We start from the raw sequence: 17260 nt of genomic DNA, 5'->3' as shown, positions 1-17260 counted from the left end.
ACTCCTGAACTTATTTAGGTTTGCCATACCAAAGGGGTTGAATCCTTATGGGCTCAAGACATGTCAGCAATTCATTTTATTATTGATTTGTACAATTTTCAAAAAAACATATCACTTTGACATTATGGGTTATTGTTTGTAGGCCAGTGACTAAAATCTACATTTAATCAATTTTAAATTCAGGCTGTAACACGACCAAATGTGGAAAAAGTCAAGGGGTGTGAATATGTTCTGAAGGCACTATCAAGGCATGCAGATTTTTCTGTGGGAGAATGTATTTGAAAAATGCGGAGCATCCATTTTGTTTAAGTGATCTGCCCACTGTGATGTCTGTGTGTGTGTGTGTTTTAAACCAGCGTTGTGCATGGTTCTGCGGGGTATTTAGCCATACGTTGATCTGTGGCACAGTGTTAGCTAGCAGCAGGGGGTTGTGGGGGAGGCTGATAGATTTCTGGGGCGAGAGAGGGAGAAGGAGAGAGGTCTTAATGAACAGTCGGCTCTGCAATTCAGGGAGCTCATTTAACATGCTGTTCACCTACGGCACGACATCCACAGCAATCTGCACACACAGCAGACTGCTGAACGTCAGAGTGTCCTTCAGAGAGCTTCCCTGTCTCCTCCCTGTGAGGCCAGGCCTGTCTGCATGTCTCTCTCTACCACCCTGCCCTGTCATATCTCTCTCTACCACCCTGCCCTTTCATATCTCTCTGTGCTTTCTCCTTTCTTCTCCTCTGTTGCTCTCAAGGGCTGGAATTTATAATGGTTTTATATGAATGTTGGAGCCCCGTTCCAGAGCTTAAATCATCACACGTTGGGCTTATTTAGTTTTGCTGTGTTGCTCTAGAGTGTGTTTAAAATCACAGTCCTAAATCCACTGGTTTGGCAAATGGGGATTGGTTGCAGTATTGTGAAATGTTGATGTTTACATGCCAGAAAGGTATGGCTAGATTTATGTTTATTGAACTAAATATAATTTTACATCTTAATCTTATTTTATTTGAAACATTTTTTACCAATATGTTATTTTTGATCTTAATGTAAAGGTTAGTACAGCTGATTCTGGCTGTCCTGTGAAGTTCTTTCAACTCTTTGTTTATTCCTACGTTCATCGTCCCCTTCCTTCAGTGAGTCCAACACCATCACCATCTGGAACAATGGTAAAGGCATCCCTGTGGTGGAACACAAAGATGAGAAGATGTATGTTCCCGCTCTCATCTTCGGACACCTCCTCACCTCCAGTAACTACGACGACGAGCAGAAGAAAGTCACAGGTGGGAAAAATCACTCTGAAAACGAGAATCTAATTAATTTATTAATTTTTCTTTGTCCCTTTATGTAATAACATTTCATATGGTTTCGATAAAGCTTTAGACAGAACGTCTAACCTGAAATGTTTAGCTACTGAATAGCTGAATAGTTTTGTAGTTCCCCTTGCAGTGCTTAGTACCACTACACTGGAATTAGTGAATGACTATAGGTCAATCTCTCCATGGATGAAAGCACGTCTCCCTTCTGTTTTCCTCCTAGGTGGAAGGAACGGGTACGGTGCTAAACTCTGCAACATCTTCAGCACAAAGTTCACAGTGGAAACCGCCTGCAAGGAGTACAAACACAGCTTCAAACAGGTACAGACAACGAGAAAGCACAGCGTGATTGCGATCTGTTGTTTAGTCAACCTTGAAAAGAGAATTCTTCAAACAGCTAAACACCAGTGGTTGTTTTGTAGGAGTACAGTATGTGACTTGTGAACATGTGAGGGGGTGAGTATGAGTTGATTCTCACTGTCAAGTGTGGTCTCACAGGATTCTACGTTGATATTGTAGGATTCTACATAGTTTTGGGGAATTTCTGTAGTTTCTCATAAACCAGATGTTTTTTGTGGTTTGTCCTACAATTGTCACTTTCAGTGAAATGACTCAACAAAATAGTGATAGTTTGTTCAATCAGTGCACAAGGCTTTTTAACAAACTCTTATCTCTTTGATGGAGTTTCACAATACAACCTCATGATTCATTCTAGTTTCCTTAACATGTGAAGAATGTAGTACATTTCATGACAATCTCTCTCCCCCTTTTTCTCCCTCTCCCTAGACTTGGCAGAACAACATGGGGAAGACGAGCGACTCCAAGATCAAGTTCTTTGACGGGGATGACTTCACGTGCGTGACCTTCCAGCCGGACCTGTCCAAGTTCAAGATGGAGAAGCTGGACAAGGACATCGTGGCTCTGCTCACCAAGAGGGCTTACGACATCGCTGGGTCCTGCAAGGGCGTCAAAGTCATGCTCAACGGGAAGAAACTCCCTGTAAGCCCCTCCCCATTTAACCACACATAGTAAGATGGGCTGTCTCATATACACAGAATACATGCTGTACATAAGGTGCCAAGTCTTGGAAGACCCTGGCCGAAACATTTTGAAATGAAATATAACGCCCAATTTCACTACACCTGTTTCAATACAGTGTCATTTGCTAATAACTTTTCCAGAACCGGAGCCACAATCCAGACCCGGTTTTAGGCTCTTCTCACCTGTCCTTTCCCTCTCCTCCCAGGTGACAGGGTTCCGCAGCTATGTGGACCTGTACGTGAAGGACAAGCTAGACGAGGTGGGCGTGGCTTTGAAGGTGGTCAACGAGTCGGTCAACGAGCGCTGGGAGGTCTGTCTCACTATGAGTGAGAAGGGATTCCAACAGATCAGCTTCGTCAACAGTATCGCCACCACCAAGGTAACATCCCCTCAGGGAATTACGTTGTTAAGACAGTCTGTTATATTACCAGAACTATACCCTTTGATTTGGAAAACTATGACTTGACCAGTCTAGGAATAATGGACAGAAATGAAGTGCGTTTTGCATGTGTAAATATACTGGGACGCGCGTTCATTTTGGTGCAATTCACATGTTGTAGTATGACTTGAATCACTTTCAACCACATCAGACATGTTTTATGTACCACACTGCTTGTTTTGTGTCATTCAGGGTGGCAGACACATTGATTATGTGGTGGACCAGATCGTAGCCAAGCTGATAGAAGTGGTGAAGAAGAAGAACAAAGCTGGTGTCTCAGTCAAACCCTTCCAGGTTATTTATTACCATCTTATTAATGTGTTATTACTATCGTGTTACTACAATAGTGTTACTAGTAATTCCATTGTTAGTGAACTGGGATAAGAGCAACTTAATGTAACGTTCAGCTACCATCTTAGTGCTTTACTTTTGTCTGACTCAGGTGAAGAACCACATCTGGGTGTTTGTGAATGCGTTGATCGAGAACCCGACCTTTGACTCCCAGACCAAGGAGAACATGACCCTCCAGACCAAGAGCTTTGGTTCTAAGTGTCCTCTGTCTGAGAAGTTCATCAGAGCAGTAAGGAGATTCTTCTTCATAAATGGCTGTTCTTTACCACAATGAAATATCACTACCGCCTAAATGTATACATGTGATGTTGGGCCTTCACTCTTCTCATACACTGTTTCCTCACAGAGAAAGTCAAGTTATTTACATTGAATTGGTATCATATGATCTCTAAAATCAGTTCCAGGTCATTTCTTGTGTTCTCTGTTCACCTGGAATATTAAACAATGATATATCATATTAAATTCTTTATTTTGTCTGCAGGCGACCAACTGTGGCATCGTGGAGAGTATCCTGAACTGGGTGAAGTTCAAGGCCCAGACACAACTCAACAAGAAGTGTTCTTCAGTGAAGTACAGCAAGATTAAAGGCATCCCCAAGCTTGACGACGCCAACGATGCTGGTAAGACAACCACAACTACACTGCTCTGTGTGCATAAGCCCTACGGTGTTCCTAATCTACTTATCCACCAAGAGGGCCTCTTTTACCAATGTTTATATTGAAACTAGTTGAAGACTTTAAATTAGGATGGGGGAACAGAGCTAGGTTGTTGGGCCCCTTTTTATAAGAAATGAGGGGAACACTAAATTGTTTAAACACACACTGAACTGCACGTCTTACCTCCGTCTTCACCCCCAGGTGGTAAACACTCGTCAGAATGCACTCTGATCCTGACTGAGGGAGACTCGGCCAAGTCCTTGGCCGTCTCCGGCCTTGGTGTCATTGGGCGAGATCGCTATGGTGTCTTCCCACTACGAGGAAAAATTCTGAACGTACGAGAGGCCACACACAAACAGGTTAGTGTCAGGTTAGTGTCTAAAGAGTGGTTAGATTGGGCTGGGATTGTGTATGAGTGATTACAATTGAGATGATTAATGTCTCGAGCGTATACCAAAATGATAAGTAATCAAATCAAATCAAATGTATTTATATAGCCCTTCGTACATCAGCTGATATCTCAAAGTGCTGTACAGAAACCCAGCCTAAAACCCCAAACAGCAAGCAATGCAGGTGTAGAAGCACGGTGGCTAGGAAAAACTCCCTAGAAAGGCCAAAACCTAGGAAGAAACCTAGAGAGGAACCAGGCTATGTGGGGTGGCCAGTCCTCTTCTGGCTGTGCCGGGTGGAGATTATAACAGAACATGGCCAAGATGTTCAAATGTTCATAAATGACCAGCATGGTCAAATAATAATAATCACAGGCAGAACAGTTGAAACTGGAGCAGCAGCACGGCCAGGTGGACTGGGGACATCAAGGAGTCGTCATGTCAGGTAGTCCTGAGGCATGGTCCTAGGGCTCAGGTCCTCCGAGAGAGAGAGAGAAAGAGAGAATTAGAGAGAGCATACTTAAATTCACACAGGTCACCGAATAGGACAGGAGAAGTACTCCAGATATAACAAACTGACCCTAGCCCCCCGACACAAACTACTGCAGCATAAATACTGGACGCTGAGACAGGAGGAGTCAGGAGACACTGTGGCCCCATCCGATGACACCCCCGGACAGGGCCAGACAGGAAGGATATAACCACACCCACTTTGCCAAAGCACAGCCCCCACACCACTAGAGGGATATCTTCAACCACCAACTTACCATCCTGAGACAAGGCCGAGTATAGCCCACAAAGATCTCCGCCACGGCACAACCCAAGGGGGGACGCCAAACCCAAGTAAATCTTGTAAACAAATAAATACTCAAGGGATTTACGTAGATCGTTTCCCAAAAGTGGCGTAAGGACCGTTCCGATCAACAGAATAGCTGAAGCTAAACTCTTTTGGGTTGAGTCCACCAGAGCCAAGGTGGCCCACCCTGCCTTAGTCAGGTAGGGGAAACACTGACACGCCCATGTTTCTCTTTCCCACCAGATCATGGAGAACGCAGAGATCAACAACATCATCAAGATCGTGGGTCTGCAGTACAAGAAGAGCTACGAGGACCCAGAGTCTCTGAGATCCCTACGCTACGGCAAGATCATGATCATGACCGATCAGGTTCTAACTTTTAATCAATCCCACCAACGCCCGACGTCTACAATTGACCCATGTCTTGCAATTATCATCATAATCAATAATTGTAATAACTATGAGCGTAAAGCATCTTTCATACATTATCCATGCTCTTAAGGTTCATCTGAAATGGCGTGCTATTCCCTATATAGTATGGTGTAGTGCTCCAAAAGTAGTGCACTACATATGGAGTAGGGTATCATTTTGGATGTAACCTTGGGTCATAACAATCCATCCTAATAGAATGTTTCTTTGTGTTGATGATCTGCTGACAGGATCAAGATGGCTCCCATATCAAGGGTTTGCTCATCAATTTCTTCCATCACAACTGGCCATCCCTGCTCAAACACACCTTCCTGGAGGAGTTCATCACGCCCATCGTCAAAGTAAGACTCTGTACGGCTGGTCCCAATTTTCTCCCTGCCACATCCCCTTGGCCCGAACTCTTCACTGTTTGCAAATCTACACCGGCTGAAACCTCCATCATACTACATGACTACATGACTACATGAGACAGTCGAGACTGCCGATGTTTGAAGTCAGTTGCCATAAGCGGACAATGTTTAGATTGGCTTGAAGCTCTCAACCATGGTTGTAATGCTGCTTTGAACTCTTTCCTGCAGGTGAACAAGAATAAACAGGAGCATGCTTTCTACAGCATTCCAGAGTTTGACGAATGGAAGAAACAGACGGTCAACTTTAAAACCTGGCATATAAAGTACTACAAAGGTTTGTTCATCACATGTGGATCATCCTCCAAACTAACCATTATTGTTAACCAAGCTATTCTGTTTCACACTACCGAGGCAATTCGAGCCAAACTCTTCTGTGCTGGCCTGAATATATGTCCACCATAGTTGCTGGACCATGCTGAACATATCTGAGCCAGCTCAGCACAGTTTGGGTTGGCATGATAGTGTGAAAAAGGTTTGAGTGTGTATTTGTGTTCCAGGTTTGGGTACCAGCACAAGCAAGGAGGCCAAGGAGTACTTTGCAGACATGGAGAAACACCGGATCATGTTTAGATACGCCGGGACAGAGGACGACGCTGCCATCACACTGGTGGGTTTACCATGGACACCACTCTCTCTCCTTTTTCCCTCTCATGGTCTTTCAATAGTTTCTCATTAAATATACAGGAAATAGATAGAAAAGTTAGAAAATAAATTCAAAAAATGGCTTGACGAATGTATTCATCAAGCTAGTTTTGCTGTCGCACAAAATGTATTAGCCATCCTTCTATCAACTCACACAAGATGGCTTTGGACTTTATTTGTCTGTGCTCTGCTTGGGAAATCCTTGTCAAATGGAGGGGGGACTGACAGTGATGTCATTTGACTGACACTAACAGTGATCTATCCATTGCTGCCTGTCTCTAGGCGTTCAGTAAGAAGAAGACTGACGACAGGAAGGAGTGGCTCACCAACTTCATGGAGGACAGGAGACAGAGGAGGATGCACGGCCTGCCAGAGGTGGGTGGGGCTGACTGTGTGACCAACTGTGTAGAAACCTGGGTCTCCTGCATGCCAGAAGACTGTTAGCCCACCTTGCTTAAAGAAAAGATTCACCCATTTTTTATGTTATATCATATTTGTGCATCTCTGAGTGATATTCTGTCAATTCCCGGGGTCATTTCATGTTTTCATGTGTATCTGTGCCATTCACCTTTCAAGCAGGCTGAAATACAGCCACTATAACACGTTTTGCATACCTCCTATAGAGTAAATCTCCAGGTCTCACGAGTGTGCTAGGTTCCATCTGCGCTGTGAGAGACTGTCCAGATCATTCACATCAGGGCAGATGAAGGAAAGGAGGCATGGAGAGGAAGCAACAGACTATTGAGAAGCACCCTGTGAGAGACTGTTGGATATTGGAGTTTGATGAAAGGAAGAGGATGTAGACTGTTTTAGATCTGTCTGTTTGTCTGTCAAACAATCATCTCTTCACCATGGGAGTTACTTGGACCATGATGTGTCACAGCTTGTTTTAGAGTCTTCTAGCTGGCTCCTTTGATTCACAAGCATCTGATGATTTCTGCTGTCAGTGTTCCTCACATATCCTAAGCATTGAAATGGAAATATTCCCCCAAAACACGCCAATCAGCCTAGTTATGTTGTTGACGTTTAGTAAAATGACTCTTTACCGTTTATCACTGATGTAAAGTAGCAGCTGCTTTCCCCATGTGAATCCCATCATAGCCAGGTCTGACACTGATAACATCACAGCGCCGTTCATTTCTCTCTCATCCTACAGCAGTACCTGTACGGAACACCGTTTTGTAATAGACTCTGTTGCTGTCGGTCGCTGATGCAAAGTAGACACTTCTCTCCCATGTGGTACTGTTAGACCATAACAACATCACAGCCCTGATTTCAAGTCCTCAATCTCTTTTATCATCCCCACTCAGCAATACCTGTACGGCACGCAGGCGAAACACCTGTCCTACAACGACTTCATCAACAAAGAACTCATCCTCTTCTCCAACTCTGACAACGAGAGATCCATCCCATCCTTAGTGGACGGTAGGTATGCAGCGATGCACTAGACTAGCTATCTCCCTGGACGTTCGTTCTGTCTTTCTAGTTTTTTGTGTGTTTGTTGTCAAATGGCGTTTGAAGTTTAAGGGATCTGAAATGCCTGGAAACTTGTCATTAACAGAATTCTTCACTGTCCTCTGGATGCTCTGGTTATGTGTGTGATGTGGTCTCCTTTTGATGATGGTGTGTAGAATTATTTGTTTAGTTCAATCCCCATTAGCTGTTTTGGTGCAACACCTACTCCTCCTGCGGTCCACTTGTGATCCCCTTTTGAAGACGTGTGTGTGTGTGTGTGTGTGTGTGTGTGTGTGGTCCGCTTTTTGATGATATTTTGTGTGCAGGTCTGAAGCCAGGTCAGAGAAAGGTACTCTTCACCTGTATGAAGAGGAATGATAAGAGGGAGGTGAAGGTGGCTCAGCTGGCTGGTTCAGTGGCAGAGATGTCTGCCTACCATCATGGAGAGGTTCGACACTCTTACACAGCTATAGGAAATATACTTACACAGCTATAGGAAATATACTTACACAGCTATAGGAATTATACTTACACAGCTATAGGAATTATACTTACACAGCTATAGGAAATATACTTACACAGCTATAGGAAATATACTTACACAGCTATAGGAATTATACTTACACAGCTATAGGAAATATACTTACACAGCTATAGGAATTATACTTACACAGCTATAGGAATTATACTTACACAGCTATAGGAATTATACTTACACAGCTATAGGAATTATACTTACACAGCTATAGGAAATATACTTACACAGCTATAGGAATTATACTTACACAGCTATAGGAATTATACTTACACAGCTATAGGAATTATACTTACACAGCTATAGGAATTATACTTACACAGCTATAGGAATTATACTTACACAGCTATAGGAATTATACTTACACAGCTATAGGAATTATACTTACACAGCTATAGGAATTATACTTACACAGCTATAGGAAATATACTTACACAGCTATAGGAAATATACTTACACAGCTATAGGAATTATACTTACACAGCTATAGGAATTATACTTACACAGCTATAGGAATTATACTTACACAGCTATAGGAATTATACTTACACAGCTATAGGAATTATACTTACACAGCTATAGGAATTATACTTACACAGCTATAGGAATTATACTTACACAGCTATAGGAAATATACTTACACAGCTATAGGAAATATACTTACACAGCTATAGGAATTATACTTACACAGCTATAGGAATTATACTTACACAGCTATAGGAATTATACTTACACAGCTATAGGAATTATACTTACACAGCTATAGGAATTATACTTACACAGCTATAGGAATTATACTTAACTAAGTATATTTCGTATAGCTCTGTATCTTCCACTTTAAATCAATACTGTTTACAGATAATGGGAGCAAAAACATTGTTTTGACACGTGTGCCTCTGTATGTGTGTGATCGTCCAGCAATCCCTGTTGATGACAATTGTGAACTTGGCCCAGAACTTTGTGGGCAGCAACAACGTGAACATCCTGCAGCCGCTGGGTCAGTTTGGTACCCGCATCAACGGGGGCAAGGATGCTGCCAGCCCCCGTTACATCTTCACCATGCTCAGGTAAAGCCTCCCAGGGTCAAAACATAATTGTGCCAGCAATTTGATGTCTATTACTTGTATGATTTGTATGGGCCACTGGGCCATCCTGAAGTGCAGTAATACCTGTTTAATTTTAATAAATAAAAATGGTTGATGATACATTTAATGTCTACTTTGTTTATACATCACCTTTCATAAAACACACTGAAAATGTTTAAAACATGTATTTATTATGAAGTAATGTCACTTGCTCAGTCCCCTGGCCAAGATGTTGTTCCCAGCGGTGGACTCCAGCCTGCTGAAGTTCCTGTTTGATGACAACCAGAAGGTGGAGCCAGAGTGGTACATCCCCATCCTCCCTTTGGTGCTGGTGAACGGGGCCGAGGGCATCGGGACGGGCTGGGCGTGCAAGATCCCCAACTACGACCACAGAGAGATAGTCAACAACCTGTACCGCATGCTCAACATGCAGGACCCTCTGCCCATGGTGAACATTTGGAAGTTTGAAACTTAATTGATTGCGTAAGATAAGATCAACTTTATTGTCCCTGAGGGGAAATGTGTCTTGGACATACAAGCAGCGCTGTTGTCCATTTGGTGTAAGGATTTTATTGCTAAAAACATATCAACTCAGGTAATATTTGTGTAGATTGATACTGTTATACATTAAAAAATATTGCTAAAACACATTTTTGAGTAGAATTGGATAAACCACCAACTTTCTGTGTCTGCTGTTGGTCAGTTATAATTAGATGTAATCCTATAATGAGTAGGTCATGTACTGTATCATAATAACGGCTAACTGAATATTCCTACCTCTCTCATCCAGCTGCCCAGCTATAAGAACTTTAAAGGAGTGATCCATGAGTTGGGTCAGAACCAGTACATGGTCAGTGGCGAGATCTCTGTCCTGGACAAGAACACCATTGAGATCACTGAGCTGCCCGTTCGCACCTGGACACAGGTACACTATTGCAGGATACACCTGTCCAGCACTTCTGGTCATCTGGTTGCTTTGACTGAATTCATAAATGAACGAAGGATATATTGACATGTTGTTTCTATGCTGTGATATTATTTGTTAGTTTTTGTAATGGACTTTCCCTCCCTCCCTCCCTCCCTCCCTCCCTCCCTCCCTCCCTCCCTCCCTCCCTCCCTCCCTCCCTCCCTCCCTCCCTCCCTCCCTCCCTCCCTCCCTCCCTCCCTCCCTCCCTCCCTCTATCTCCTTCTCCCTCTATCTCCCTCCCTCCCTCTCCTTCTCCCTCTATCTCCCTCCCTCCAGGCCTACAAGGAGTCGGTACTAGAGCCCATGCTCCAGGGGACAGAGAAGACTCCAGCTCTGATTAATGACTATAAGGAGTACCACACGGACCAAACCGTCAAGTTTGTAGTCCGTATGTCAGAGGAGAAGCTGGCCCAGGCAGAGGCTGCTGGACTACACAAAGTCTTCAAGCTACAGTCCAGCCTCACCTGCAACTCCATGGTTAGTACCCCTCCTCAAATCTGGGTCCTATTCACTAAGAAAATACCCTGAAACAGGGAGAAACTACCTGAGCTTGTCCAATGATAAATGCTTATTTTTGTTAACCGTTGCAAAACGTTTTGCTACGGTGTGCCCTATACGAGTCCCTACTCTGTATTTGAGTTGAACTGATGCCTGTATTGACTCAAATTGTTGATTCATTATGCACACCTCTTTGGATGAAGTACTGTTTTGTGTGTGTATATAGAGGACTCCTCTTATAGGAATCACATCTGTCTGGGATGATGGGATTCTTTGGAATTAATCTTTCATCTTAAAGTGAAGATTATTTTGAAGTGTTCCATGGTTTTAACCAGTTTTAGTGTTTCTATTGTGGAAAGGAGAGGTATCTGAAGACGTTTCTGCCCTCAGGTGTTGTTTGACCACATGGGCTGTCTGAAGAGGTATGACTCGGTCCAGGACATTCTCAAGGAGTTCTTTGAGCTGCGGTTGCACTACTACAAGCTGAGGAAGGATTGGCTTGTGGGGAGCCTGGGGGCGGAGGCTTCCAAACTGTCCAATCAGGCAAGATTTGTGCTGGAGAAGATCGAAGGAAAGATCACAATCGGTGAGAATTTTACCTGCATGTCTCTCTCTCTCTCTCTCAATGGGAAGGATTCTTTATTTCAGTTTGCAATTTGGTATAGAATACTGATATATTGTTTGTCTACAGAGAACAAGTCTAAGAGGGAACTGATCAGGATGCTGGTGCAGAAAGGATTTGAGTCAGACCCGGTGGCGGCATGGACCAAGGCACAGGAAAAGGTACTGTTAGCATCCTGCCACTGTCCACCATTCTGCCCTGTGATTGGCTGAGACAACTTGACGCTTCAATACCCTGTATTCTGATTGGGACTATGTGTCTTCCTGGTCTCTCTCTATAGGCTCTGGAGGAGGACGATCATGATGGTAACAACAGTGACAGCTCTGTGGACTCTGGGTCGTCGTCGGGACCAAACTTCAACTACATCCTCAACATGCCTCTGTGGTGCCTGTCCAAGGAGAAGGTGGACGAGCTGCTCCGACAGAGAGACATCAAGGTACTGACTGCTGACTCCGAGAGGAAGGGTGTAGACACCCGACTGTCAAGGACTTCAATTCGAAATATCTTTATCGTCCCCAAAAGGCTATTAATTTGCAGCAACATTACATACCATTACACAAGTAGGCATGGTCTTCTAACGGTTGTGTGTGTTCTGTTCTTGGGGCATAGTAAGGGCACATCAGTACTTTTTTAGTATGTGTATGTGGTCCTGGCGGGAAATGAACCCACAACCTTGTTGTTGCTAGCACCATATCTTTAATCAACTGAGTGTGTGTTGTTCAACAGAAAGGAGAGTTGAATGAGCTGCAGAGGAAGTCTCCTGAGGACCTGTGGAAGGAGGACCTGGCTGTCTTCATTGAGGAACTGGATGTGAGTGGTACTAGCTCTACATGCAGTGGTGCCACTCATCTCTGAGTCACTGTTTAAGAAGAGACCACTGTGATTTATACCTGCTTGTGTGAGACTGCTTTTGATGAGGTCGGTCGGTTACCTTCAGGGTCTCTTTCTCCTGGCCTTACTAAAGCCGGATCTATTTGTAGAAATGTAATTTATTTTGTTTGGGTTTTATTATCTCCTTTCATTGTAAACCGTCAACATTGATGTCACCTCAATATAAGTGACGATTTACAAAACGACGATTTACCCGTCACGGGTGTATTCTCTCCCCGTCTGTGTGACAGAAAATCGAGGCCCAGGAGCAGGCAGACATATGTGCAGGTAGAGGCACCAAGCTGGTGAAGGGCAAGGTGGGCAAGCCCAAGGTGAAGAAACTACACCTGGAGGAAACGTTACCCTCGCTGTACGGCCGTAGGGTCGTACCCACCATCACACAGGCCATGAAGACTGACGCCTCCAAGAAGATGACCAAGAAGAAGAAGGTAACACATTTAGTTTTAAAATGGATTATGCCTCATTATTAAAGGCCCAGTCTGTGGTACATGTTTTATTTATACCCATTGATTCTTGAAGAATATCACTTATCAATGCCTTATGAGCGTAGTTCAACTGTATAACTCCATCACAAAATAAAGCTCCATTGTTTGCCCTGGTCTCAGTGTGTTTTCAGGCTGTAGACATGATATATCACTGTGTGTGTGTGTGTGTTGTCCTCTCAGGGTGATGCGGACCTGGTGATGAAGCTGGAGTTTGATGATGAGATGGGAGTACTGGGATCAGACGGAGGAACAGGGGAGAACTCCCTCAACTCCTCCTCTAATACACCAGCCCCAACCCCAGCCAAGCCCAAGGCCCCCCGGGTCAAACGGGAGAAGAAGGAGCCAGGTCAGCAGATGTTCCATTCTCCTTTCATGTGTCTGTCATCTTAGTGAGATGGGTTCAGTCATGAATTAGGGGAGAGGGGGAGACAGAGGGATACACAGTGAGGAAGTTGGTGGACCCAAGGATTTTATCCGCCCCTCTTGGGGCAGTTTGTATATGGGAGTCAGAAGTGTTACCACTACACCGAACTCATTTATTTATTTTAATCACACATGAACTCTCACACATAGACACAGTTTCGGGACTTCATGGCTATTAAATGATAGATTAAAAATCAGAATGAATAAACCTTTTTCTCTATACCAGGTACTCCAAGAGCCAGGAAACCCCCAGCACCCAAAGGATCGTCTGGTAAGAAGGTGAAGAAGCGTAACCCCTGGTCGGAGGACGAGTCCAAATCAGAGAGCGACCTGGAGGACAGTGAACCTGTAGTCATTCCCCGAGACACCAAGTCACAACGGGCCTCAGGTAACCACTTACCTGAATTGTGTTCATTAGGGCCTGTCATTTAAAATGGAAAGCGTGAACAAGTGTTGTTTTTTTTTTTTTGATAAGTTCAGACAGAAATAAAACTATTTATTTGATGTAACTTTTCTTTAACTAGGCAAGTCGGTAGCTCCCTGTTTCACTCTGTTGTGGGGTGTTTTCTTCATTTTCATATACACTGACCTGTTAGGACTAGGGACGGGCATTTTTCTTGACCACACCAGTTAACAGTCGTTAACTAGGTCCTAACTAAAGTCTTGCATAAATCTCCAGCTTCTTGATTAAGTTCTGGGTGAATACATGTTAAGAGAAGAGATCAATTTTGATTTGTCACATGCGCCAAATACAACAGACATTACAGTGAAATGCTTAAGGGCTTGTAAGTAAACATTTCACGAAAAATGTTGTTTTCGGCGCATGTGACAAATACAATTTGATGAAGAGATGCTAGAACGAGGAGCGGAACCGGGACGAGTAGCTTGCTCTCTCTCTTTGTAAGGTACTTGCCGAATGTCCCCTTTTGAAATGTTTAAGATTCTTACACCTACAAAATTGTGAAATGTCCAAATAACCAGTGGCGAAAAACCCAAACCCGGGAACTACTGCTGCTCGTCCCATTGCTTCTCCACAGATTATACAGTCCCAGTCATGTTGACGTAGATCTTTCCACCAGAGATGAACTGGGCACAGAATTTTTCCTGGTCTGGTCACATGGTCCATCTTTCTACAATTGTTTTAACCAATGGCATCATGTTTTTGTTTGCGTATTTTTTTGTGATTTTTGGAATGTTTAAAAGTCCGATTCCTTCTTATTTCTGTTAAACCCCGGAATAATGGCAAAAGCTGAAATGCGTTGGTTCTTCTGCAATAAAACACACACAACACACACTTATAATGAACTTTTTCTGTTCCTCAGCGGTCAAGCCCAAGTACACCTTTGATTTCAGTGAGGAAGAGGATGGAGGAGAGGAAGAGGAGGAGGATGATGAAGATGCTGCGTCCTCGCCCGTCCGGCCCTGCAAAGACGACTTCACTGCCTCCTCCGAGACTAAAGACCGATACAACGACCACAGCGCCAATGACGAGGATGATGAAGATATCTTCCCCCCGCCCAAACAGACAACCACCACCGTCTCACCAGCAAAGAAGAAGGAACCAGAGAGTATATTCTCCTCCTCCAAATCAGCCTTCTCCTCTGAAAAGAGCAATGACAGTGGTGAGTTCACACAACAAGATCAGCATGTTTGCCTTGTCGTGTTCTTTCTTTAGTAAAAGGTTTAAGATGTTTACCATCTTGTCGTTATTGCCAGTCTTGTGTGTTTGTCTATGAAAAAGGACTTTGTCTGTACATAAGCTCCTAGTCTCATCTGAGGGTTAATGTTTGTTACTCTTCTCTTCCAGACGATCTGAAGTTGGACAGTGACGAGGAAGACAAGGCCTTCTCCTCCTACTCCAGCAGCTCTGCCTTCGACAAACCTGTCCCAGCTAAGAAAGGTAACACACAGAACAATATAAAAATCTCCATCTACAGCCTGGCCACATTAAACAGACGTATTTGTCTACCTCCATTAAGTATGATACTGTACAGTTGAAGTCAGAAGTTTACAAACACCTTAGCCAAATACATTTAAACTCATGTTTTCACAATTCCTGACATTTAATCCTAGTAAAAATTCCCTGTCTTAGGTCAGTTAGGATCACCACTTTTTTATTTTAAGAATGTAAAATGTCAGAATAAGCGTGATTTATTTCTATTTGATTTCTTTCATCATATTCCCAGTGTGTCAGGTTTGCATACACTCAATTAGTATTTGGTAGCATTGCCTTTAAATTGTTTAACTTTGGTCAAACGTTTCGGGTAGCCTTCTACAAGCGTCCCACAATACGTTGGGTGAATTTTGGCCCATTCCTCCTGACAACTGGTGTAACTGAGTCAGGTTTGTAGGCCTCCTTGCTCACACATGCTTTTTCAGTTCTGCCCACAAATTTTCTATAGGATTGAGGTCAGGGCTTTGTGATGGCCACTCCAATACCTTGACTTTGTTGTCCTTAAGCCATTTTGCCACAACTTTGGAAGTATGCTTGGGATCATTGTCCATTTGGAAGACCCATTTGCGACCAAGCTTGAACTTTCCCGACTGATGTCTTGAGATGTTGCTTCAATATATCCACATAATTTTCCTGCCTCATGATGCCATCTATTTTGTGCACCAGTCCCTCCTGCAGCAAAGCACCCCCACAGTTCTATTTTTGTTTCATCAGATCAGAGGACATTTTGTCCCCATGTGCAGTTGCAAATCATAGTCTGGCTTTTGTATGGCAATTTTGGAGCAGTGGCTTCTTCCTTTCTGAACGGCCTTTCAGGTTATGTCGATATAGGACTCGTTTTACTGTGGATATAGATACTTTTGTACCTGTTTCCTCCAGCATCTTCACAAGGTGTTTTGCTGTTGTTCTGGGATTGATTTGCACTTTTCACAAAAAAGTATGTTCATCTCTAAGAGACAGAACACGTCTCCTCCCTGAGCGGTATGACGGGTGTGTGGTCCCATGGTGTTTATACTTGCGTACTATTGTTTGTACAGACAAACGTGGTACCTTCAGGCATTTGGAAATTGCTCCCAAGGATGAACCAGACTTGTGGAGGTCTACAATTTGTTTTTTGAGGTCTTTCTTTTGATTTTCTCATGATGTCAAGCATAGTGAGCATACTGAGTTTGAAGGTAGGCCTTGAAATACATCCACAGGTACACCTCTGATTGACTCAAATGATGTCAATTAACCTATCAGAAGCTTCTAAAGTCATGACACAATTTTCTGGAATTTTCCAAGCTGTTTAAAGGCACAGCCAACTTAGTGTATGTAAACTTCTGACCCACTGGAATTATGATACAGTGAATTATAAGCGAAATGATCTGTCTGTAAACAATTGTCGGAAAGATTACTAGTGTTATGCACAAAGTAGATGTCCTAACCAACTTGCCAGAACAATAGTTTGTTAACAAGAAATTTGTGGAGTGGTTGAAAAACGGGTTTTAATGACTCCAAGTGTATGTAAACTTTTGACTTCAACTGTGTGTAATGTTACATTTCATACTAAATAATGGTCTGGTTACTTAAAACAGAACGATGGGGAGGATGGGTGGGTGTATACCGCGACCGTCTAGCAACCCAAAGGTTGCGTCTTTGAGTCGCGTCGGGGACAACTGTGGCATTTTAGCTACCCCTTCCCCTAGCCCTTTTCCTAACCATAACCTAATTCTCATTACCTTCTATGGTAATTCTCCTAACCTTTGTCATTAGGACAAGAAGCAGCCCGGTCTCAACAAGACGCACAATACTGTAAGTCCTTCAAGATGTATATGATACATTACGTCCTCCAATTCATACGATATTTTATGGCCGCTATTACATTCTTAACGTAACATGTTATATA

The 17260-nt window shown here is 43.4% G+C and overlaps 1 protein-coding gene across 8 annotated transcripts in view; it reads left to right on the top strand.

Moving 5' to 3' along the window:
* Positions 1-17260, top strand: part of LOC139373587 (DNA topoisomerase 2-beta-like) — a 35175-nt gene that overhangs the window by 16112 nt on the left and 1803 nt on the right. For 4 of the 8 annotated variants that reach the window (XM_071114258.1, XM_071114256.1, XM_071114255.1 and 1 more), the window contains exons 8-36: positions 1126-1271; positions 1528-1625; positions 2091-2303; positions 2551-2724; positions 2977-3078; positions 3227-3364; positions 3617-3755; positions 3993-4150; positions 5220-5345; positions 5636-5746; positions 5984-6089; positions 6313-6422; positions 6740-6832; positions 7768-7882; positions 8239-8360; positions 9366-9514; positions 9749-9980; positions 10323-10457; positions 10776-10976; positions 11388-11583; positions 11689-11780; positions 11900-12055; positions 12346-12429; positions 12741-12938; positions 13176-13341; positions 13645-13806; positions 14741-15040; positions 15226-15318; positions 17128-17166. In XM_071114258.1, coding sequence (XP_070970359.1) covers positions 1126-1271; positions 1528-1625; positions 2091-2303; positions 2551-2724; positions 2977-3078; positions 3227-3364; positions 3617-3755; positions 3993-4150; positions 5220-5345; positions 5636-5746; positions 5984-6089; positions 6313-6422; positions 6740-6832; positions 7768-7882; positions 8239-8360; positions 9366-9514; positions 9749-9980; positions 10323-10457; positions 10776-10976; positions 11388-11583; positions 11689-11780; positions 11900-12055; positions 12346-12429; positions 12741-12938; positions 13176-13341; positions 13645-13806; positions 14741-15040; positions 15226-15318; positions 17128-17166 — 4154 coding nt within the window. The remainder of the gene's footprint in view (positions 1-1125; positions 1272-1527; positions 1626-2090; positions 2304-2550; positions 2725-2976; positions 3079-3226; positions 3365-3616; positions 3756-3992; positions 4151-5219; positions 5346-5635; positions 5747-5983; positions 6090-6312; positions 6423-6739; positions 6833-7767; positions 7883-8238; positions 8361-9365; positions 9515-9748; positions 9981-10322; positions 10458-10775; positions 10977-11387; positions 11584-11688; positions 11781-11899; positions 12056-12345; positions 12430-12740; positions 12939-13175; positions 13342-13644; positions 13807-14740; positions 15041-15225; positions 15319-17127; positions 17167-17260) is intronic. The other 4 variants (XM_071114262.1, XM_071114261.1, XM_071114260.1 and 1 more) reach the window with 1 other exon arrangement.

This window comes from Oncorhynchus clarkii, chromosome 18 (assembly GCF_045791955.1).
Source record: "Oncorhynchus clarkii lewisi isolate Uvic-CL-2024 chromosome 18, UVic_Ocla_1.0, whole genome shotgun sequence".
Lineage (NCBI taxonomy): Eukaryota > Metazoa > Chordata > Actinopteri > Salmoniformes > Salmonidae > Oncorhynchus > Oncorhynchus clarkii.
Note: the sequence above shows the minus strand (reverse complement) of the source record. Positions and strands in the feature narration are given on the sequence as shown.